This window comes from Myotis lucifugus, unplaced genomic scaffold (genome assembly GCF_000147115.1).
Source record: "Myotis lucifugus unplaced genomic scaffold, Myoluc2.0 scaffold_79, whole genome shotgun sequence".
NCBI classification, from domain to species: domain Eukaryota; kingdom Metazoa; phylum Chordata; class Mammalia; order Chiroptera; family Vespertilionidae; genus Myotis; species Myotis lucifugus.
In genome coordinates, this window is record NW_005871127.1 from 388,093 (window position 1) to 414,084 (window position 25,992).

Here is a 25,992-nt window from a genome sequence, read left to right on the forward strand (position 1 = left end):
TACTTTTTGACATATGGTTAGAGAACAAAATCTTCCTTCTAAGTTTTAAAAAATATATCATGTTTTAAATTTGTCTAATATTGTCCCTTGAAATTTAACCCATGCTGTTAATGCTGAGGGTCATGTATTCACTCATAGTTTTGCCTTTTTCCTCCCTCTTATATTGTTTTATTTTATTATTGTTATTTTTGTTAGTCCTCATTTGAGGATATTTTTTCTATTGATATTTAGATAGAGTAGAAGGGGCGGAGAAGAGAGAGAGAGAAACATTGATGTGAGAGAAATACGTCGGTTGGTTGCCTCCTTCATGCACCCAACTGGGGCCAGGGATCAAACCTGCAATCCAGGTATGTGCCCTTCACCAGAAATCGAACCCATGACCCTTTGGTGTGCGGCTGGTGCTCTAACCTCTGGACACACCAGCCAAGGCTTATATTGCTTTTTCTATTTTAAATTTTTATTTTTAATCCTCACATCAGGATATGCTTTTTTTAAATTGCTTTTTAAAGAGCAGAAGGGAGAAAGAGAGAGAGAGAGAGAGAGAGAGAGAGAGAGAGAGAGAGAGAGAACTATCGATATGAAAGAGAAACATCAATCAGTTGCCTCCCATAGGTGTCCCGACTGGGGATGGAACCCGAAACCCAGGCATGTGCCCTGACTGGGAATAGAACCCACACCTTTTGTTGTATTGGACAATGCTCCAACCAACTGAGCCACCTGGCCAGGGCTTATAACGCTTTTTAAAGGTCATGTGTAGGAGACTTACTAACATTTATTTCCTACATTGGCAACCATTTCTGTCAGGAAACCACTATTAAGACCCAAACCTTGTATTCATTTTGGTAGTTTTAAATTATATTTTTCCCCAAAACATTACTTTGTGTTTGAAATGCAGTAATTGAGAGAAGGCCCCTTAACAATTTGAGTCTTTTAAGACTAAAACAGAAGGTGCTTCCTTTCTGAGGGATAAACAAAACAAAATAAAACCTTGTTTTATATTCATTCATATATTTACAGCATTAATAAGGATCCATGTTAAACAGTGTTATGCTCACCTGGAAAACTGCTGAATATTCTATTGAGATCTTCCCATGGGACCTCCCCTAAAATCTTCACCCTTAAAGCCCTTAGAGGAGGACCCTGTGTGCTCTTCCTCGGGAGCACGCCCTTGCCTTTCCCTTTCTCTGCCCTCTTCCCCCTCCCTGTCCCAGGCCCATTACCATTAGCTTCCTCACTTCCAAGCTCCAAGGGCCCTTCCAGGTAACTTGTTTCCTAAGTCTATTTCTTCTAGGAATTACCTTTCTACCTCTATGATTTACCAAATAAATGTTCTCTTACAAAAAAAAGTGATGCTGTGTACTTATATTAAAATCTCAGTCATTTGTGGAGTTTGTCTTTTTCTCTCTGATTAGTTTTAGGTTTTGATTTTTCTTCTTAAAAATACATGTGAGTTTTTAATTTATTTATAGTTATCATAAAGTAGCAATTGGATTTTCTCTCCCATAGGCTTTTATTTTATATTTTGAGATGGCTGGTACAAAGTATTGTAGGTAGTTATCAGACATCAGAATATATTGGCCACCAGGTCCCATTGGCACGTGCATACACCTGAAGAAGGAAAGGGAGAAGACTAAGACATGAATTACAGATTTGTAGGTTGAAACTATTCTAATAACCTCCTAAACCCATCTGAAAATCTTTTCCAAATCCCCCCCATAAACTTTCCCCAATGAACTCGTTAATATGAGAAAATAAAATGGTTTGAGGGTTGGGAATGCAATCTCTGTTTCTCTAATGAGATTATAGGATTGATTTTGATTTATTAATCCATGAAACCAGAACTCACCATTATTCCTTTATTATAGCCTTTAGATAAAATTTCTAGAAATTTGTTTAAATAAAATTCTGTTTTAATAATTTGGTTGTATTTTAGAGTTTTATCATTGAATTTTACTTGTAGCAATATATCCCAAACCCAAATACATTGTTTTCTATCCCTTAGTTTGACTAATAATAATGTCTTATTTTTTTATAGTATTTAAAATTAGAAACATACAAAATCAGACATCATAAAACAGAGTAACAACATTTATGTGAAATACTGGAGACTAGAGGAAAAATTTCTTAGACCTATATATTGAAGACTTTCTATAAAATCTCTAAACAATTGTTGCTAAATTTCAACATTACTCATTTACCTTCATTAAATGGATTTTAATTTTTTTCTCTAGAAAGGGAGTTCTGGGAATTATGTAACAAGTGTAATTTGATGAGACCAAAGCGTTCCCACCACTGCAGCCGCTGCGGCCACTGTGTTAGGAGAATGGATCATCACTGTCCATGGTAAGAAAGAAATAATTCACTTTTAGAAAAAACTAGGAAAACTAAATTGTAGTACTTAGCAGGTTTAAACAAAAGTTACATGAAGGTGATGTAGTTTAAAAACACCTTTTAATAAGCATTCATTTTTGATATGGTTTTATGAACTCCCCAAATCATTTTTTTCCCACAGAGATCCTATCTTTTCTAACAAGGAAATAATTCTAGTAGAAAGCTAAGAATTAACATGCAGCCAAATATGCAAAGGACTAAGGTGGTTATATTAAATGAGGCATGTATGTAAAACATTTTGTACAGTGTCTGAGACTTAGAAAGTACTTAAATAGTAGCTCTTATTGTTTTTAACTATAATAAACCATATACATCCCATTGTTTATATTTCCCTTTCCATTTGTTTAAAGAATAATACATTTCAGGTACCCTGACCTCATTCCTCTCCCTTTAAGCCTTTTTCAGTATTATGTGTTTTAGGTATTAACATTACATACATGCTGGATGTGTGTAAGTGGAAATCAGCTAATTCTGCTGAACAGCCAACATTTTTGGTCAATAGGGGGCTCTCTTGTAATATTTAAAGAAAATGTTTACTTGAAAAATAGAATTTTTAAAACAAATGCTGTGAGAATTCTGCATTGTATCTCATTTCAAAGCTGTCACAAAAATCTGTGAACAAGGTATTGTATTTAAATGTTGTTCTAGCATGGGATAACTGTATAAATATTTAAACTGGTGTAGTGTAGCACTCTATAAACATATCTCTACATCTATGTTTATGTTTGTACATACATGCATGCATATATACAAAGTTAACTATATAGCAGGCTTGTTAAATTTATAACTGCTTATATCTAAAGTTGACTCGAGGGAAGAGTTTAGCTTTGTCTAGTAATGCTAATCAATTTAGCGTTTCCCTTACTTGTTGATAACTTATTTTGATAGCACAAGTTATTAGCAAGGTTTTAGTGGAAATTTAGGTTTTACTATAAACTGATTATTTAAGTAGATAAAAAGCACTGTTATTTATTTTATTTTTTTAAAATATATTTTATTTTTTTACAGAAAGGAAGGGAGAGGGATAGAGAGTTAGAAACATTGATGAGAAACATCGATCAGCTGTCTCCTGCACACCCCCTACTGGGGATGTTGCCCACAACCAAGGTACATGCCCTTGACCGGAATCGAACCTGGGACCCTTGAGTCAGCAGGCTGACGCTCTATCCACTGAGCCAAACCGGTTAGGGCTAAAAAGCACTTTTAGATAAAAGCACTTTGTTACTCTATATATTTAATCAATAAGATAGTATAGTTTGTAACACATAGTTGGTCTTTAAAAATGTGCCTAGAATTTATACAGGTTAATCCTCGAGTGTTTTCTATAATTCAGTGATCTCTTTATAATTATAATAATAATAGATTAATAAAAGCTAGGTAAACTGGTAAGTGGTAATCACACTGAAAAACTCAATTTTATACACTTTTTAGAGCAATGTTTTTGATTAACTAAAAATATAATAAATGTTCATATACAGTTGGATATTGATACTTCCTTTTAAAAGACTGCAATATAGTTTAAGCTTAAAAACATAAACAGTGAATAAGGAAATATTTTGGTACTATAGAGATTAGTGATATTTTTTATTTATTTTTAAAGAATAAAGATTAACTCAGTGACAAAATAAAGTGCTGTTTAGCCTAAACTCAAAGATTGTGGTGAGTTCTCTTTCTAGGCCTCTTGCTTCCAATTTAGTCAACTTCTCAGAATATTGGGAAGAAGAGTGGAAGAAGAAAGAGTTGGAAGATAGGAAAAGAGGGTAGACCATGGGCCTGAATAGATTTAGGGATTTTATGATTTAATTTCCTAATAGAATGTTGTTGAGATACTCAGAATGAGGGAAACTATACAGTGTAAATTGGAAGAAAAGAGAATTTTTGTTGTTTTCAGAAACGGCATTGTTCTAACTGCCTAAAGCTTTAGATTTGGAGGTCAATTCTCAAGTCACCATAAGATTTTCTCTGATCTGGATCTGATCACTTTTTCTATGTAGTATAATTGTTACCAAAAGAACTCTTATACCTATAAACTAAGAACCTTAGTGCTTCTTAAAGCTCTCTGGTTAAGAAAAATGCCAGTATCATAGCAGTTGTTCTCAAATTTAGGGGGACGGGAAGGATAGGACAAGGAAACGTCATCTTTCAAGCAGTCTCTGTTGAAGAGTGCATATATAAACACTTTTTGATAGCCCTGCTTGTAACAAAACACAAGACATTTATTAACAAAGAATGAGCTCTTAAGTCTAAGGAATGCCTCTGCAAGGTTTTCTGTTCAGTTCAGTTCTATATCTGATTTTAAAAAATACTTTAGCAATACACTTTTAAAACAATTTTAGTTAGGAATTGAACCTATTATATAGTTTTTTAAAGACAGTGCCAGTGCCCTGGCTGGTTTGGTTCAGTGGATAGAGTATTGGCCTGAGGACTGAAGGGTCCTGAGTTCGATTTCTGTCAAGGGCACATGCCTGGGTTGCAGGCTCAATCCCAGTAGGGGGTGTGCAGGAGGCAGCCGATCAATGATTCTCATCATTGATGTTTCTATCTTTCTCTCCCTCTCCCTTCCTCTCTCCAAAAATCAATAAAAATATATACCAAAAAAAAACCCCAACAAAAACTAAAAAACATTCTTCTAAAAAAACACACCACAAAACAGTGCCAGTATAATATATTGAAATAAAAACATTTGTACAGGGTAACTTATAGTTCTGAACTAGGGTTTTCACCTGGAATTGTAAAATATTTTGAAAATTTGGGTACAATAAATTTTGAAACAAAAAAACATTTAGCTTGCATTAGCTTTGAAATTTTGGGGATTATGACATTAATCGTTTTTTCCTAGTTATGGTTCACTATTGTGTTGCTGGAATTGTAGCTCTAAGAATCTGTAAGTAGTTTTGGATATATGTCTATTTTTAGCAACCAAGGATAGCTTTTAAAAGTAAGAAGAATAGTGAATGCTTTGCAGTTATGTCAGAGTGGCAGGATTAAGTTATTTTACTTCACATCATTCAAATTGCTCTCGAAGCTAGAATGCTTCATAGAAGAGCACTGTATAGGAGAAGGTTCTTGTTTTCTTCATCGCTAACTGTACTTGCTTTGGCAAGTGTCTTAAGTTCTAACTGTACAGCTCTGGCAAGTTTAACTCTTTTGTTCCTGTTCTCACATCTGCTCTTCCTGCCTCACGGGGTGGTTCTGATATAGAAGAATCATATATATGGACTTCCTTTGTAAAGTACAAAGTGCTTTACAGATATTATATCTTTTCCTATGTACTGTTTGCTTTTAGGTTTGAGTGATGTTAGTCTGTCTCCATGAAGTTACCCATATAGGAAGTTCTTTTGTGTTTATTTTTACCAATTCTGAAATTAACATCTTACTAAAGTTTAATTTCTTTTTATTTTTTTTCTTCAGGATTAACAATTGTGTTGGTGAAGATAATCATTGGCTTTTTCTGCAATTGTGTTTCTACACTGAACTTCTTACTTGCTATGCACTGATGTTTTCTTTCTGCCACTATTATTACTTTCTTCCATTAAAAAAGCGTAACTTGGTAAGAAATGTTTATATTCACTAATGTTAGAGCAGCTATAGCATACAGTTATTAACATGTTTCCTTTATGTTCAGAAGATTGAAAACAAAAGCAATAAAAATAAACCCAAAATTAATGGATTTTAAGATATATTGGGATTGAGAAAGTAGACCCTAATCGGACATTACCTTTTAACCAGATCCATTTATGGTTATTAGTGTTGAATGACTTTCTTTAAAAAGCAATGTAATAGATCTTTTGATATACAGTATATGTTTTGGTTTAAAATATCTACAATAATGAGAAACACTTGTTTCTTTTCAGGAATAAAAACAGACTTTAATATTTTAAAGTTTTTCAAAGGAACTTTAAATTATTGAGAAAAAAACTTTTCCCCCTAACTTTGAACAATATATAATGTAATAATTATAAGAATTTGTAGGATGCTTCAGAAAGTTGTTATATATATCATTTGAGGAAAGACAGTACTTTTCTTGCTCTGTAGAGGAAATACAACAGATGTTAATAATACTTGCCCAAAATAGTGTCAGAGGTGGTGGTATTGGTAATAGCTGCAACTAGGAGTTTTAAGCCCTTGACTATATATATCAACACTATGCTATGGCTTGTCATTTTAGTTCTCACTCTAATACTCATAACCACCACTTGAGGTGAGTACAATTTTTGCCCACTTTCATAGATGAGGAAGTAGACTAACAGACTTTTAATTAGTAGTTGTTAAAGGCACAAAGCTAAGAAGTAATTATTCAACTGGTTTTAGTTGGAGAGCTGGGATTTGAACCTGATTTTGTGTTTTCTGAATCTTACCTTGTGTGCTTTCTTATAGAGCTGGTTTTTGAGTCTCATATTGTATGTCACTTAGACTTTGATTGTGTTTTTAAAATAATTGTGTGTGTGTGTGAGAGAGAGAGCGAGCAAGCGAGAATGCACAGGTGTGCAAATGTGCATGTGAGGAAGAAAGGGGAGGAGAGAGGAAGATAGAAAAATCTTGATAGGAAATTTTTCTTATTTATATTATTTAAATCTTTTATATTAAAAATAACAAGTTCACTGGTGGTGCACATAATTAAATTTTGGAATAAGGGAGAGAAGGTCTTTAAGTTCTATATATTTATATTTCTTGTACACATTTTATGTAATTAAAAGGACATTTGTTACTGTTTCTGGGCTCTGATTATGCTTATTAAATACAGATAATTGAGCAACTGAAATTATATACAAGTAACTGAAAAAAGTTCAGTTTGGGAACTTTAAATATTGATATTTTCACACTATTTTGTGTATGCCAGTACTATATATAGTTTTAGGAATATTTCATCTTATTTGTAGAATAATTTCTGATCTGATTGGTACTGTATTTAGACTTTGTAAAAGGTTGTACATAGTTCCCCAAGAGTAACCTGTTTCAAATAATTGAGCCTAATAAGGAAAGCATTAAAATAAAATTGCCCAGTAAGATTAAGGTCATAATTTTTTTAACAGTGAGAGAGAAAATTTATTGCTGTTAATGAAAAGCTAATAGAAATTCTCTAGGAGGGAATGCATTGATTTATCTTGGAGGAATTGGCAAACTATGGACCTTGGGTTAAATTAGACCCTCTACCTATTTTTAAAAAAATTGTTTATTTTATTGATTTTAGAGAGAAAGGGAGGGAGAAGGGAGAGAAAGAGGACGGTAGGTAGGGATGGAGAGAGTGAGAAACATTGATCAATTGCTTCCTGCATGCACCATGACCAGGATTAAACCCACAACCTGGTATGTGCCCTGATCTGGAATCAACCCATGACCTTTTGATATACTGCACAATGCTCCAACCAACTGAGCCCACACTGGCCAGGGCAACTATTAGGATCTTTATACTGAGTTTGCCAACCCCTCGTAGTGGAATGATCTTGGCTTTGTAAACAGATATACCTAGGATCAATGCCTGGCATTTCTTATTATATGTATAACCTTTGACACATCGTTTAATCTTCCTGAAATTGCAATGTTGTTTTTTTCTAAAAAATGTAAATTATTATGAGATTAAATAAGATAACACATGTAAAAGTACCTTGTATATAATATATATTTAATTTATGTTACATTTGATTTTGGTGAAAGCTCTCAGAAGGAAGGGACAATTTATCTTTGGCTTATTTTTAGGCTGTTTAAAAACATTACTGGGAAATTTACCATAGACTAAAGAAGTTCCAATACCAAATAAGAATAGAGTGGTAATACTCAATCGAAGGATTAGACATTTGAAATTACAAAATACAATTTTCTTTCCAAATGAAAGGTAGAAACTCTGGAAAAATTATTACTACCAATTTACATTTTTAATGGATGTTGATAGAAGACTAGCAGCATAGTAAAAGTTTATTAAGAGATTAAAAATCTAGGAGGAAACGATAAAATGAGTATAAGTTGGGTTTTGAAAATTCAAATCAGATTTTCCTTAAAGCAGTCAATCATAGAAGCAATACAGGTGATTTTTAATTTTAAGAAATCATAAGAACGTTAACCAATAGGTTTATCAAATAGAAATTAAATAATTAGCTAGCTCATGTTGGTTGTAAATAAGCATCTTAAATAATAAGCAATAAATTATAAATAGTTCTAATTATAAATTGACAGATATTCTAGTAGTGTTGAGCAGGAATTGTTCTCTAAACCAAGTATCCTTAATGTATTAAGTAGGGTGCTTTCATAATTACTTTCATGTTAGACATAATGAAATTGAAACCCAAAGAGGTTATGTTATGACATTTCCAAAGTCATATTGAAGAATTTAGTATGTTTTAACCTTGTTTTTGATATATTCTCTGAATCATGAAGTGATTCATATATTATCAAGTTAGATATATGGAGAACTTTACCATATGTTGCCCAATATAAGAAAAGACAATTTTGTTGGACTAAGTTAAATTCATAAAAATAGAATGTTTATTATTGTTGTTTCTAAACTACTTTAGTTTACTAGAGCAAAGCTAAATTCTAGGACCAGAATTATTATATAAGTAAGCCTGGAGACCATGTTTTACATTAGATCCTCAGACCTTACTGTACTACCCTTTTAACAACCTCTCCCTGTTCCTGGCAGCCTCTGTGCCTACTGCAGCCTCGTGGCCCACAGTTCCTTTCAAGGTGCACGAATTCATGCATTGGGCCCCTAGAATTTAATATAATCCATGGAATAGCTTTTCATTTATTAGTATCTTCATTTTTTTTTCATCAATATCTTATAGGTTTCACTGTACTGATCTATCACCTTCTAGGTAAACTTATTCCTAAGTATTTTATTCCTTTTGATTTATTTGAAAACAGGACTGTTGTCTTAATATTTCTTTCTCATAGTTTTTAGTGCATAGAAATGCAGCTGATATTAATGTATTTATTCTGTCTTCTGTAACTTTACTGAATTTGTTTACTAGTGCTAATAATTTTTTGGTAGAATCTTTGTTTTTTCCTATACAATATGTCATCTATAAATAGAAATAATTTTATTTTTTCCTTTCTAATATGGAGGCCTTTTATTTTATTTTTCTTGCCTAATTGCTTTGACTTCCAATACTATGTTGAATAAAAGTGGTGAAAGTAGGCACCCTTGTCTTTTCCTGATTTTAGAAAAAAAAGCTTTTGGCCTTTCAACCATTAAGTATGAGGCTTCTGTGAGCTTGTCATATCTAACCTTTATTATGTTGAAGTATGTTCCTGGTATACCCAGTTTTTTGAGAGTTTTGTCATAAATGGATGTTGAATTTCATTAAGTGCTATTTTTGCATCTGTTGAGGTGATTATATGATTTTTGTCTTCCATTTTGTGAATGTAGTAAATCACATTGCTTGGTTTGCAGATGTTAAAGCATCTTTGCGTCTTTGGAATTAAATCCCACTTGATCATGGTATATGATTCTTTTAATGTGTTGTTGAATGTGGCTTGCTGATATATTTTAGATTTTTGCCTCTCTGTTCATCAGGAATGTTGGCTCTTCTGTTATGTAGGTTTGGTATTAGGTAAATACTGGCCTTATAACATGATTATGGAAGTATTTCCTCTTTAATTTTTTTGAAAAGTTTAATGAGGGTTGGTGTTAATTCTTCTTTAAATGTTTGGCAGAATTGACCAATAAAGCCATCTGGTCCTATACTTTTCTTTTTTGGGAGGTTTTTGATAATTGATTCAGTCTCCTTAGTAATTGGTCTGTTTAAATTTGCTGTTTCTTTATGATTTGGTCTTGATGGCTTTCATGTTTCTAGGAATTTATTCATTTCTTCTGTCCAACTTATTGGTATGTAATTTTCATGGTAGTCTTTTATGATCCTTTGTATTTGTATGGTATCATTTGTAATGTTTCCTTTTCATTTTTTATTTTATTTATTTAAGTTCTCTCTTTTTTTTTGAGTGAGTATAGCTAAATGTTTGTCTTTTTTGTTTATCTTTTCAAAAAAACAGCTTTTAGTTTCCTTTATTTCTCATCTTTTAAGTCTCTATTTTATTTACTTCTGCTCTTAGTCATTTCTTTCTAACTTTTGGCTTGGTTCTTTTTTTTCTAGTTTACTCCTTTTTTTTTGGACAAGCAATAGGAGAAAGTTCATCTTGATTCAGTCAGCAGTGTATATATAACAAACACTTCTAAAGCTAAATAACAACATTGGTCTTAATACTGCAGTTCTTTTGATGATGACGTTTATTGCATTTATTAAGATTTTGTAAGGAATTATGCTTATTGGGTTTGTTTTCGTGAAAGACTCGTTTCAGTTTGCCTTTTCTCCTATAACGTAGTCCTTCAGGACTCTCAGCTAAAAAACTTAGGTGCTTAATGTAGGTTGTGCCTTCTTATTTTCCCAGCTCTGTGATAGTGCAGAGAGAGCTCTGAGCCTCCATTTTTACTCAATCTGTCATAAGTACCGCTTATGAATTGCCAAGTACTTTAAGGTAATAAAGCAGTGCAGAATGTATGAATCACCTTAATGCATTTTTACTCTCTCTGGGATGTTGGCCCTTTAAGGCCTAGTTAGTTTGGCTATTTTCCAGTGTCTTCAGTCAAGCAGTTTATTTTTCAATAGATTTTATCTGGCTTTTATTTCTGTTCTTATTGGGAGGGTTAGTCTCATACAATCTCTTCCCTCATAGGTGTTATTGGCACTAGCGTTTTGTTTAAACGTTTCTTCCCAAGAGATTCTAATCAGTGCTGCCTAACTTTACAACTCCGGGAGGCAACACTCAGTCAGAGTCTGTAAATAGTACCCTGGGGAGTGGTGCGGAGCAGTATTCTCTGGCCATCAGGGTTGAGAACTGTTGTGCTGTAGGGAATGAGGCTTGTGATGGACTTTATAGTATAGGTAGAGATTAACCAGATGGAGACATGAAGGAAGTTGTTGCTGGATAAGGGAACAATAAAAGGCTTGAGACAATAATTGGAATAACTGGTTTTAAGATCAGATCTGTTCTATAATACTGTAGCATATATTTCTAAGACTAAATAATAGAACATTGTGTTTATAGTAGCAATTCTTTTGAGGATGGCATTTATAGAAAGGTAGCAAAAAAAATTATCAGTAATTTCAGTACAAACATCACCATTAACATTTTTTTAAAAATATATTTCTTTATTGATTTCAGAGAGGAAGGGAGAAGGAGATAGAAACATCAATGATGAGAGAGAATCATTGATCGGCTGCCTCCTGCACACCCCACACCAGGGATGGAGCCTGCAACCCAGGCCTGTGCCCTTGGCCGGAATCGAACCTGGGACCCTTCAGTCTGCAGGCCGATGCTCTATCCACTGAGCCAAGCCAGCTAGAGCACCATTAACATTTTTAAAAATAAATTTTTAGCTCTAGCCAGTTTGGCTCAGTGGATAGAGAGTCGGCCTGTGGACCAAAGAGTCCTGGGTTCGATTCCAGTCAAGGGCACGTACCTTGGTTGCAGGCTCCTCCCCTGCCTAGGCCCTGGTCAGGGCTTGTGCAGGAGGCAGCCAATTGATGTGTTTCTCTCACATTGATGTTTCTTTCTGTCTTTCCCTCTCTCTTCCACTCTCCCTAAAAATCAATGGAAAAATATCCTCGGGTGAGGATTAACAAACAAAAATAAAATACATTTTTATATTGGAATAGTCTTCAAACAATCCTGCCTCATACACTTTTTTCTGAGTCATTGCCTGTGTCTCTGTCATTTTCCTATGAAACGACCAAAGTACTTTGCTTTGTTTGTAAAGTTGGCTTAGTGTTAGAAATCTTATTCATTCTCGTTGTTACTCTTTTCATTATTTGGGATATGGCATAAAGATCCCCAGTGTCCCTAGCTATCTTTGGAGATTGTATTAATGATCAGTGTGCATCTTTCTTGTGGCAGTAATAGTATAGTTAGAGCATGCCATAGACTTTGACCCTGTATTTTTCTGTCAGCCAGGGGAAGGGAAAGCTTTGGTCTACATTTTTCTTTATACCCTTTCAGGTAGGTAGATGGCAGCATAGTATCTTTTGTAGCCCATCTCTAAATTCTAAACCAGAGTGCTTATTGTCTAGATGGGAAAAGAAAGTGTTAACTCAAATTTTACTTTTGTTTTAAGGTGAACATGTTTATTCATTAAACAAAGAAAAAAATGAGTTGCCCTTTAACCTTTGTTGTAATGACACTTAACCTGTATTCAGTAGAAAACTGGTACATTCTGGTTAGGCTCATGGGAAAGAGAAAGTTGAAAGAAAGCAGGCTGTTCACAGGCTCTGGGAAAGGAGGGACTGGGACCCTTGATTTTCTTCTAGGTCTCTCTCAGCATTTTCTTTTCAGGCGAGTTCTTTCTATGCTGAATTGTTTTAATTGCTTTGCAACTGCCCGACTGTTTGTTTTTAGAGTAACTTAATGCTTTTTTAGATTTCTTCTTAATATGTACTTTAAAATATCCACCTATCATGGATTTTTAAGGATATATATGTTTTTGCCATGTGAAATTTTGAGGAGATACTTTAATATATCCTTTAATGATGGAGAGGTAGTAGCAGGTATTGAGATAAGGAATTTATTCATCATGACTCAATGCCCAAAATAAGGATTTATTTTTAAGCTGTAAATATTATATACATTCTGTCTTCTACTAAAAGAGGCCTACGAACCTAAGGAGAATTAGTATTACTATTTTCTTTATAAATAGTACCTTAAAAATATCTCAAAATTCTCAATAATAAGACAAAAATTCATTCATATGTACAAAAATTTCAGAAACTTAAGGTATAGGTGTCTTTCTAAATAAATGGGATAAATTAAATATTTTTTGTTAGAATCACAGACTTTAAAATCAATAAAGAGTATAAGCTTTGAGATAATTGGAAAAGTTTTTCAGATAATATGTTAAATTAGTTTGACTATCGTTTGCATGTGTAATGCCAATATAATATTAAATTTCACTTACAACCTCTCCTGAAACTAATGTCTTGCTTAGTTATTGGTAGGAAAATCATTTTGAAGATTTCAGAAACCTGTCATTTGGAGAGTGATTTGGCATTTTCAATAAATAAAAGAGATGGATATTAAAGAAATGAATTTTCCTTGATCGGGGTCCATATTTGATTATTTTTCACATAGTTGTCTTAAGTGTTTATAAGCAAGTGCCTGGTCTCTTGATATATTTTTAAATTATAATAGTGTATTCCACTTTATTGCATGCTAATTGTTTACCAAAACCAATTTAGAAATTTGAAGTTTTTTTTGTTTGTTTTTTAGTCCTCATCCGAGGATATTTTTCCTTTGATTTTTGAAGAGAGTGGAAGAAAGAGGAAAAGACAGAGAAATATTGATGTGAGAGAAACATATCAATTGGTTGCCTCTTACATGAGCCCCAACCAGGGCCCAGGCCGGGGAGGAGCCTGCAACCCATGTATGTGCTCTTAACCGGAATCAAACCTGTGACCCTTTGGTCCGCAGGCTGACACTCTATCCACTGAGCCAAACTGGCTAAGGCTAAAGTTTTTCTTTTGTTTTGTTTTTTTTAAATGAGAGACTCATCAACCATGAGATTTTTGTTGTTATTAATCCTCAACTGAAGATATTTTTCCATTGATTTTTATTATTATTATTTTTAGAGAGAGTGGAAGGGAGGGAGCAGGAAAGAGAAAAATATTGATGTGAGAGAGACACATCAATTAGTTGCCTCCTTTATGCACCCCAATCGGGCTGGGGAACAAACCCACAACCCAGGTACGTGCCCTTATTGGGAATTGAACTCTTGACCCTTCAGAGCACAGGGCCAGCGCTCCACCACTGAGCCACACTGTGATACCTTCCTTCACATTAAATGTGAAGGAAGGTATCACTATACTTAAAGAATATACTTTCTAAAATTCATTAATGTGTTGTTCTGTAACTATTTCACTAGTCATACATTTCAGAATTTTTACCTTATATTATTAATGGATTTGTAAGCCTTTGAGGAGTGAAAAATGCCGACTTACTTAAAATATTCCTGAGGATAAGGAGTAGGTTCCTTTTGTACATATAAGTGATTGAGATTCAAAGAGGTCCAATAATTTGTTTAATCAGAGGATTTTCACTGGGCAGAGGTGTTATTTAGGCCCATTTCTTTTTTTCTCTAAGTTACTGTTCTTTCAATTGTACCAAGTTGCTATTCCACTTTTTGCATTTTCTCCTGGGCAACTTCTTTACCTATATTATTGTAGCAATGCTCTTTTAAAAACAATTAGAAAATTCTCAAGCAGCACAAAATCTGCGCTTCAGAGAAAGCTCCTGATTGCCAAATTTATACTTTGCTGCTTTCATTTTTTATTGAGGTGACCAATCTACTACTTTATCTAATACAAAGGTAAACTTTACAAGATAAACATCTTATAAAGGCATTTTAGTAGGTTAAAAATATTGTTAAAATATGTACCTGCTGGCAATCACATATTGTAGACAATACTATCTTTCCACATGAGAAAAAGAGATTTTTAAAAAGAATTAATTGTGGCTGTTAATGTAGAGATTATGCAACTAACCATTTATGGCATACCACTTTAGTTCTAAAGTTACATCTTTTCAATTGTTTTTAGATGAAATAGATTCAGATAATTTCTAATTGATTATCTTATACCTACTTTTATGTAAGGTCCAAAAACTAATATACCAACTGCATTTAATGTTATGGGGAGTGACAGAAGGAGGAAGGAAGGGAGAGAATTTCAATAAAGGACATGCTGCCAATATTCAAAAGAGGAAAATAAATAATGTTTATTTAGCAGACCAGCCAGCTTTTCAGTTAGGAAGATACATTATTGTTATTCCAATGAGCTCATATCTAATAGTGTTGCTAAGGATTTGAAGTCAGATATCTAACCATGTCACAGAATTATTTGCCTAGTTTTTTGGCTAATAAAGAATAGAAATAGCTAGACCTGGTTGCAGATAGCTTGCATATTGATAAATCCCTTTATAATTTATTTTAATATTTTATATAATCAATCTTAATGTATACTGAATGCTTCTGTTATTATTGCTATTTGTAAAAATATTTTAGGCTTTACTCAATATCCTTTGGGTGTTTTTTTTTCTTTTTTGGTATCTAAGGTCATTTATTCATCCCGGTCACTTTAGAATGGCTATGATTGCTGAAATACGTATTTAACATTTTGGATTTTTGACAAGAGTAGGCAAGAATAGCCAAGAATAGTGTGGATTTAAGATGAATACAAAATGAAAGTTATATTTAACGCTAGTATGAAGTTAATTTGGCTTTTTGTTAATGTATCCTGAAATGCTAGTGAGATTGTCCCTTGGTAACATTTCACCCCCCCCCCCTTTTTTTTGGCTTGGAAGGAATAAGGTCAGATATATATTTATTTTATATTTGTAGGGGGAAAACAGTTTAAGAATACCCTGTTCAAACAATTGCCAATTCTGTGTTTCAATATATGTCTGTGCTTTTAGTGACGAATGGAACACAGAAACCTTATAATAAATGAAGACATTGATCCCACTAAGCCCCCTATCACCATTGTTAATAAACACAGTGCTAAGAATTCTAGCCAGTGAAGTGAGGCAAGAGAAATAAAAAAGTGTAACTTCTGAAAGAAATAAAACTCTCATTACTCTTGGATGATATGATTATGCAAATGATTTATCCTTAGATCTTCTTGGATTTTTTAGAATGTTTAAGAAGTGTGACTACAAATCAGTATTTTAAAAAATTCTATTTCTGTGTGCTAACAAGCACTTCTTCAGAAAATGAAATTAATAGCAAGACCATTTATAATAGAATCAAGAAACAGGAAGTTCCTGAAATAATCCTGACAGAAAAAGTATAAGATCTCTAGGGGGAAATTGTGAAGCTTCATGGAGATATTGTTGTTTTTGTGTGCATGTCTGATTGTGTGTTAGAACTTGAAAATCTAATTTAAAAAATTCATGGAAATATAATTTATTTAGAATAACCAAGACATTCTTGAAAAAGAACAAGATGGGATGACTTGGTTTACTAGGTATGGAGTGTTATTACAAAGCCATAGTAACTAAGATATATGTCATTTGTATAGGGATAAACAAACAAACCAAGAGAACAGAAGAAAGAGCCCACATCAGACTCATGCATGTATGGATGCTTGACCTGTGATCTCTGAGGGAAGGGCAGCTTTTTAAATAATCTGACCTGGAACAACTGGGTTTCCACATAGTAAAGATAAATTGAGACCCCTATGTTTCACTGCTCAAAAGTGTAAACATCACCTTAGGTAGATTATTGACCTAAATGTGAAAGGTAAAACTGTAAAGTTTTCAAAGGCTGTAGAAGTTAATATAGGACAATATCTTCATTACCTGCAGGTTCGGAAAGATTTCTTGAACAGGAAAGAAAAAGCACTAGAGGAAAAGATTGATAAATTGGACTGTATTAAAGTGAGAAACTTGAGGTTATTAAAAGATGCCATAAAGACAGTGAAAAGGTATACTCAGAATAGGAAAAGATATTTGCAATATGCAACTGTAACATTGTAGTATCCAAAATGTATGAAGAATGAATCAGTAACCTTTCCCTATAGGGTAGGGATGAGGGAGAGTGATGGGGAAGGAATGCACAGAGGCAAGCCTCTATGTGGTTTCAAATGTTCTCATTCTTGAAACGGTGGCATCACTTTTCTCTAACCTGGACTTATGTTTTATGCATTTATCTGAATAGAAGCACATTTCTTAACAAATGAGAAGAAATGAAAATAAATAGTTATTATGTTAGTTTGCTAGGGCTGTCAGAACAAAATACCAGAGACTGGGAGGCTTAAACCACAGTAATGCATTTTCTCACAGTTCTGGAGGCTGGAAGTCCAAGATCAAGGTGTCAGCAGGTTTGGTTTCTCTGGAGGCCTTTCTCCTTGGCTTGTAGATGGCCACCTGGTCGCTGTGTCCTCACATAGTCTTTCCTCTGTGCATGAGCGTTCCTGGTGTCTCTGTTTCTAAATTTCCTCTTCTTGTAAGGACACCAGTCAGATTGGATTAGTGCTCCCCTTGAAGGCCTCGTTTTAACTTAGTCGCCACTTTAAAGGCCATGTCTCCAAATACAATGACATTCTGAATTGTGTTAGGAGAGACAATTCAGCCACAACACTGATTGTGTAGTCAAGATCTTGAATAGTAAATGGGTTTTTGTGATAAATTTTCCCAAGCCAATTATTGGACTAAAAAAATCCTATATCGAAAAAAAACACCCCCCCCCCCCCACACACACACAAGTAAGATGGAAGTAAAGGTGCTGTGCTCTGGAGAACTGTGCTAACAGACAGACTCACACTGTGGCCATGTATGTGTAAATGTGGAACACAAAACAGCAATTTCAAATGAAATTAAAGTATCTTTTTAAGTACTCTCCAATATAAATGTATAACCAAATGAATAAATGATAGTATAAGCAGAAATTTTAGTCTCATCTTCATCCCTACACTTATAAATTCTGGTTGGCAAAAATTTTTTAACTCTTTTTCACTGGGAGAAGAAGGGATGCATTTTATTTGGGCATACATTGTATTTTTATTACAGTAACCTCTATTGTAACACAGTTTTTGTATTCCTAAAATTCACTCCACTGTGTAAATCATGCAGTGAAAACCACAGGGCTTATGGGAAATTTGAGGCACAACACTCAAAAACGTTGTCAGTGACACTTAAAAGCGTAGGAACCTAAAAGAAACAGCAGCATAGTTTTATACATGTTAAATACTTAAGAAATACATAAATACTATCATGAACACGGCACTTTACCTTAAAAGATACCCGAAGTTTTCTTGGAGAAGTGGACATTGGAAAGGTTGCATTGTGTGAGTTGTGAAGTGACGGGAAGAGGGTCACCTGAAATTGGAGGGTAAGTTGTAATAACATGTAGATGAGTGTGGCTCATGATAAACTGAGGTAGCTGGTAAGTGACTGGAGGTATGTGTGTGTTTTGAGTATTCCTATATGGCTTGGTTTAGCTGGCTGCAGTTTTTTGCGTTCATCTAGGGCAGTGATGGCGAACCTTTTGAGCTCAGCGTGTCAGCATTTTGAAAAACCCTAACTTAACTCTGGTGCCGTGTCACATATAGAAATTTTTTGATATTTGCAACCATAGTAAAACAAAGATTTATATTTTTGATATTTATTTTAAATATTTAAATGCCATTTAACAAAGAAAAATCAACCAAAAAAATGAGTTCGCGTGTCATAGGTTCGCCATCACTGATCTAGGGTTTCTACAGGTAAAATCATGCATAAGCAAAGACAAAATGCTTGCTATGCTCAAATGCTTGCTATGCTCAAATTATTGCTTAATCATGTTGGAACATATTTGTGTTTCCAAATAGCAGAACTTGTTAGATTTGTTGCCCCATCTTGTTCTCTTTACATGTTTGTAAGGATTCTGCGTAGGCTCTTTTTACTGAGCCTTTAAAATGACTGAGCCTTTAAAATGACTGCCTAACATAATGCTACATACCACGTTAAGTGTCTTGGTGTATTTTGAGTTTTTCCAGGCTAATGAATTGGGTAATTTGGGAGTGGAATCGGAGTTCTGCTGGAGTGTGGTGGGTGATCACTGTGATACACAGGAAAACATCAGTTCTTTGGTTTCAAGCAAGTGCGTTATGTTCAATGGCCTCCTGGCTTTCATTATTGCTACCAGAATACCTTTAAACCATAACCTGAACCAATATTATAAAGTGTGTGGTTGGTTATGTTTGGGGGATCCTTCCCATTCATTTCTTGCTTTTATCCACTGTAGCCATTTTATATCAAAGTTTAGCAATAACAGGTTTCTGGGAGAAGTCTTATTCTTTCATTCTCTCTCACTCCTCTGGCATATTTGGTTGGTAACAGTGAGGGCACGTGAAATGCTGCCCCTCATTTTCCTACCAGTTTTTTTTTTTTTGGTAACTTTTAAGACCCTTACATTGATGCCCTGAACTAGAAAATCAACTTTCTTTCACAGCATTTCCATTTCCCTTCCTGTCTAGGCATTTCTCTATGTTTCTGTAGTCCTCTGTGCATGCATCTCTCTTATAGTATACTAGAGGCCCGATGTATGAAATTCGTGCAAGAGTAGGGCTTTCTTCCCCCGGGTGCCAGCACTGGCTTCCCTCTGGCACCCGGGACCCGGGCTTCCCACTGGCTTCTCTCTGGCACCCGGGACCCAGGCTTCCCTCCGGCCACCCGCAGGCACCCGGGACCCAGGCTTCCCTCCGGCCACCCGCAGGCACCCGGGATCCAGGCTTCCCTCGCAGCCCCGGCTTCGTCCGGAAGGTCCTCTGGAAGGACGTCCAGTCTAACTAGCACATTATGCTTTTATTATTATAGATCATATTGTGTTTTGCAAAGTTGGGCTGTCTCTCTGAATAAACTGCATATTTCTTGAGGGCACGGACTATATTTTTATCATTTTTCTATATAGCAGAGTGTTTGCAATGCTGGTTAGGTGAGTAGATGGTTGAATGAATGAAGTGAGGCTGAAGAGAACTATCCATATGATCCTATAATTTGCTTCCCCCCCATTTTGACTAAGTTACATAATATAATCTCAGTTACTTGGTCACTTGATCTTAAGGGTTTTTGCAGTGCAATAGTAAAATTTACTTTTGTGGAACCAGTGATTCTATACCATCTGTTTTGTATTTTGGAGGTTTTTTGCTATAAATAATAAACATGCATGGCTGATTAGCATCCTTTGGGTTGAGGCTTTTTGGCACAATAGAATAGTAAAATCCTATTTTTAATCTTGCTGCTTTGAAATTTAAAAATATATATTGATTAAATGAAATCATCTCCAAAGGGAAGAGTATTTCTTTTAAGATAATAAGGAGAGCCCTGGCCAGTGGCTTAGTTGGTTGAAGCATCATCCTGTAAACCAAAATGTTGTGGGTTCAATTCCCTGTTGGAGCACATGCCGGGTTGTTGGTTCGATCCCAGTCAGGTTGCATATGGGAGGCAACTGATCCGTATTTCTCTCACATTAAGGTTTTTCTCTCTACCTGCCTGTCTCTATAAAATCAATAAAAACATAGCCTCGAGTGAGGATAAGTAAATAAATACATAGATAATAAGGGGGGAAATGTTACGGCTCAATTCTTGATTATTATTGCAACTACATAAGTAACTTTTGAATTGTTTTTAAGACTTTCTTTTTCTTCTTATAGGACCTCTTTATTGTTAGACATGAATTGGCCATAATGAGACTAGCTGCCTTTATGGGCATTACTATGTTAGTTGGAATAACTGGACTCTTTTATACTCAACTAATTGGCATCATCACAGTAAGTATATTTTTAATGTAAAATATTGTATTTATGAACATATTCCCTAAGTATGAACTTAATTCTAAAATGTTACAGAGAGTTTAGAAATTAGAGGAGAAAATTACCCAGAGTCATTTATCCCCATTTTCAGAAGCCTGTGTAATTTTAAAGTAGTTATAATAGTGTACAGAGTATACATACAATTTTTCATCCTGCCTTTAAAATTTAGCATAAACTATTTTTATATAGCTGTAGATTCCATAAGTAATCTCTCCCCTGTTGATCAGGGTCAGTGTGCAATTATTGTTTTCTATATTACAAAAAACACTACTTTGTGGAAATGGAGTTACTGATAGAAACATTTTATTAGTAATTAAATCTTATTTTTGCATGTACATATTAGCTAAATGGGATTTAGCACAACAGAAAAGATCAAAGAGTGTGAGAAATATTGATAAGAACTTAAAAGTTTGACAATACATGGCATTGCAGAAGATGTAGGGTAAACACTTTCTCATATATTGGTTGGGGTGTAAATTGGTATATCCTTTTTGAAGAACAAATTATCAGTGTCTGAAAATTTAAAATGCACAGTCCTTTCTCTACACATCCTGTAGAGACTATTTAATTATATGTAAATAAACATGTAATTTAAAAAAGATCTTCATTATTATACTATATATAATGTATGTATTATATATGAAAACTTAAGTGATTATCAGAATGTATTCAATGAAAGAAATGTATAGTAAGAAAAAAACACATCAGAATTTACTATAAAGCAATAGTATTCAAGAAAGTATGGTACCAACATAAGGATAGACATATTGATAAATGAAATGGAATCGAGGATCCGAAGTATACACATATCCTTATGGACAATTATTTGCAATAAAGGTGCCAAGACTGTTTAATGGGGGAAGGTAAAGTCTTTTCAAAGAAATGCTGCTGGGACAACTAGCTATCCACATGCAAAGGAGTAAAATTAGACCCTTACCTCACGCCATGGACATACTAGTATATGAACTCAAAATGGACCATATACCTAAATGTAAGATCTGAAATTATAAAAATTATAAAACTCATAGAAGAAAACATAGGAGCAAGTCTTGGGTTAGGCAGTACTATCTTAAATATGACACCAAAAGGGCAAATGACCAAAGAAAAAAATTGATAAATTGGACTTACTCAAAACTTTTGTGATTCAAGGGACATTATTAAGAAAGTGGGGGTGTGTGTGAGAAAACAGCTCACAGAATGGGGGAAATATTTGCAAATCATGTATCTGATAAGAGACTTGTATATAGAGTATATAAAGAACTCTTATAACTCAATCATAAAAAGACATTCTAATTAAAACATGGGATAAGGATCTACATGGGAATTTCTTCAAAGAATATATACAAATGGACAATAAATACATATAAAGATGCTCAACATCATTAGTCATAAAGGAAATGAAAGTCAAAACCATAATGAGGTTTTGACTATAATAAAAAATACACTAACAAACGTTGGCGATTCATTATAAAGTGCTTATAGTGTAGTAATTCAATCATAAAGTAATTCACAATTACAGTAATCCCTCGATTTTGCAGACCTCGATTTAATGGACTTCAGATTTAACGGACTCAATTTCCAGTCTGTAGTTCATATGTGAAAATTAACACCCTATTAATTTTAAAATGCTTTTAACCAAGATTTGCTTATAATTAAATTAACGGGTTTTCTTGTTTGATTGTTATTCGTTTACTGGTATTTTTAACAAATTTTAGTGAATAAGATAAAATAATTAGAAATTACTTAAATTTAAAAATAGTGGATTTCTAATCAATTTCCAAGGTTAAAAGTCAACACAACCAGATGTTTCTGTGTACTAGACTGATCTTAAGCCCAATTTTAAAGGATTACCTTTGATTATTTTTAGATTTAATTTTAAACAGGATTTAAATATATGTGCTTGTCTATTTTTACTAAAATTAATATTGAAGTTAAAGTGTTTTCAAAGCAATCAACTTTAAAGCGTTATTTAGGGAACAGATTATTCTAATTTTTCCTTACTTAGACTGTTTAGTCTTTTTTTTCCTGTTTCTGAATGAAATGGGTAGTGATGGCAGTTATTAGTGTAATTGATGTCAGAATTTCTTATTGAGCAGTAGTTCACACACAGCCAAGAATAGTGTCCATCTGACAACCACCAATACTAATGGTGCTGGGTGATTGTGTCAGTCATGTTTCCAGTCACTGGGCTTGGAGAGAGTTAATCAAGAAGTGCAGTAACAGCTGGCCCAGCGCTTCTGGCGAGGTTCTGACAGTGAGCTATTGTACGTGTGACAGTGCTCTGACAGTTTCTCTGAATGTTGTATACAGGCATTTTTGTTTTCTGGGCACCGTGGAGTTTATGTAATAGATTAAGCTTTTGGTGGGGTCTCTGGGGCTTAGTGTTTTTCTCAGTTGTGGTGAGGTTTGGGGTAGGGTGGGGAAGATGTATTTACTTGCAGTTTTGGAAAAGGCTTTAAGTTCTCAAAGAAAAAATTGAGTTTTTGCTTTTGTCTCACAGGTACTATTTTGGACTCTGCTTGAATTGCTAAAGGTAGCTTAAAGCAGAGCTTTTCCAGTTAAAAGGGGAAAATGTCTTTCCCCTACCCCGCCCCAGTACTGGCTCACGGTTACCTAAATAAATACAGAAAGAATTACAATGCAGGGGTAACTTAATTTTGACTTGGTTATATTATGCCATGAAAAGTATCTTATGTTCACAATGTTAAATTAGTTTAAATGAGATTATCTATTAAATAACATTCTCATTAGCAGACAGTTAGTGGGTTTACCTGCCTTTTAATATATACCCAGAAATGTAGTTCTGAGATTATTAATCCTTATAGTTAAATTTTGCCAAGTATCCCACTGAGTCAATGTGGTGAATTAGCAGCATTCAGTACAATCTCTGTACAAATTATGTTTGGTTTACTCAACTCCAAACCGGCATTGCAAATATGGAAAACAATTTAAATCTATTTGTGTAATAGTGTAGGGGAATAGTGCATTTTAATTTTCTTAAAGCATTATGAGTGATTAAATAGACGTGTTTTTATTTGGTTAGGAGGCTAAACACTTACGAGTTTTCCTTTTACTTGCAATTGTCCACACATCGGATCTTAATCTGATTTTAAAACATTATAGGATTGGAGAAAACAGAAACTTATTTATAGTACCTTGTAGATCTTCTCTCTGTCATATTCCATCATTAGGTTAGTTACTCTCCATGTCCCAGCCAAAGGAGCACATTTGCTCATCTTACTTCTATTGATAACCAAAAATCCTACTGAAAGTAGAATTTTGTATTAAAAATGTACGAATAGTAAACCTTATGTGTTGATCACAAACATAATTTTTCAGCTGTTTCCAGTGCTTAGTATAAGGCTTATTTATACAATATATTAGTGTGTGTGATCATCCTCTCTGGAATCCTCTGTGTTTCTGTATAATTATTTCTTGTAAACTTGACTGATTTCACTAGCCTGTAAGCTCCTGATGCTAAGGACTGTGTCATAATAGTTACTTAGTAAATTTTTGATAGATGGATTAATGAGTAAATGAATCTTGGCTTATGTACTTAGTACTTGGTTTTCAACTAGATTGGATTTTATTAGTATAGTCACCCACAGTCCTGGTCATTTTAAAAACCACGCTTTTATTTAAACAATTTTTAAAAGTTGCATCCTGATATAATTGAGATATTGTATTTCCAAGCCTTTTTAGAAAGTGTTTAGTAGGCAATATGAAATAAGAATGACCACCATTTATTGAGGAGTTATTAAGGGCTCTAATGTATATTAACTACTTTAGTCACTGTAAAAGACCTATGAGGTAAGTATTATTATTTGAAAATTGAGATACAGACTTTTAGTAACTTCCTTAAGGTTTTATATAGCCCGAAAAGAAGTACGGGAATTATTTTGGAAAGAGATTTTCAGTGACTATATACATGTAAGATCTCCTGTCCTCTCACTTTAGTTCCATGATAGATTAAATCCTTATGTGAATTTCAGATTTCTGATAAACTATATAGCTGGCCCTCTGTTGGAGATGGATGCTTAAAGAACCATTTATTTCAAATGAGGAATAGCATGAGTTCTGGCTTCAGAGGAGGGGAAAGAGCTGATAGTATCAGGAAATGCTTTCTCTTTGCACTGCTGATATAAATTAAAATTAAGGAATCATGCTATTTCTGTCCATGTTCAGTTTGTTTAGTGCTGCAAACATATATTCAGTACTCACTTGGAACAATACATACTAGTAGATGCTATGGAAGATGCAAAGTTAAATGACCTTTTTGCTCTCCGTATGTGGATCAGAGGTGCTAGAAAGCCAAGCAAAGGTTTACCTTAGAATTAGTAGAAGTTAGTAATAAATAAAACAGGTATACAATCTCTAGTTCTGAAAAACTTTTTTGAATAGTTCATTAGTTCAATTTAAATCCACAGAATCAGGTATGTACAACAGCGTTAGAAGCATAATAAGAGCAAAGAGTGCAGGCGATGACTGAGGTAAGATTGAATTGTCTTCAGGGAGGCTTTCAGATAGAATGTTCTTAGTATTTCAAGTCTTCAGTTTGGCAGGTCTAGAAACTCCATTTTGAACATGTTCGTAAGCTTTGCACAGTGGCAGTAGCATAGCTAATGAGGTTTATCCGAGGTGCAATTATTACTAATCGAAAATGTTTCCAGAGTTAATGAGGCCGAGAAGCAGTGATTCTTGCTTCCAGACTTAAAAGTGATAGTTATAGATATAAAGGAGATTGTCAGGTGTGTCAAAGGACTCTTTACATTCTTCTTCCCTGTGACAACATATATGGTAAAGTGTTGGTGAGAATGAACTCAAAGCAGGACAAATTAATTGGATGGATTGTATCATCAAAGTATCTATTTCAAGAGGACTAAATTCTCAGGTCTGTCAACCAGGAAACTTCTGGTGATAAATTCTTCCTCTTTGCCCCTCTCCCTCCCAACTTTTCTAGTAGGCAATGAATACCTCCCTCTTATTTTCTGCTAGGAACTCCCCCCCCCCAGCCCCCCCTCCCCCCATACACACTTTAGATATAATCTTATTAGGTAGGACACCTTTTTTTTTTAATATATTTTATTGATTTTTACAGAGAGGAAGGGAGAGGAATAGAGAGTTAGAAACATCGATGAGAGAGAAACATCGATCAGCTGCCTCCTGCACATCTCCCACTGGGGATGTGCCCGCAACCCAGGTACATACCCTTGACCGGAATCGAACCCGGGACCCTTGAGTCCGCAGGCCGACGCTCTATCCACTGAGC

General features: G+C 34.3%; 1 protein-coding gene across 6 annotated transcripts in view; it reads left to right on the forward strand.

Annotated features, from left to right (window-relative positions):
* The window catches only part of ZDHHC21 (zinc finger DHHC-type containing 21), a 45,343-nt gene that overhangs the window by 14,613 nt on the left and 4,738 nt on the right, over positions 1-25,992 (forward strand). For all 6 annotated transcript variants that reach the window (XM_023755549.1, XM_006090686.3, XM_023755550.1 and 3 more), the window contains 3 exons: positions 2,232-2,343; positions 5,803-5,941; positions 20,565-20,681. In XM_023755549.1, the coding sequence (XP_023611317.1) occupies positions 2,232-2,343; positions 5,803-5,941; positions 20,565-20,681 (368 nt within the window). The remainder of the gene's footprint in view (positions 1-2,231; positions 2,344-5,802; positions 5,942-20,564; positions 20,682-25,992) is intronic.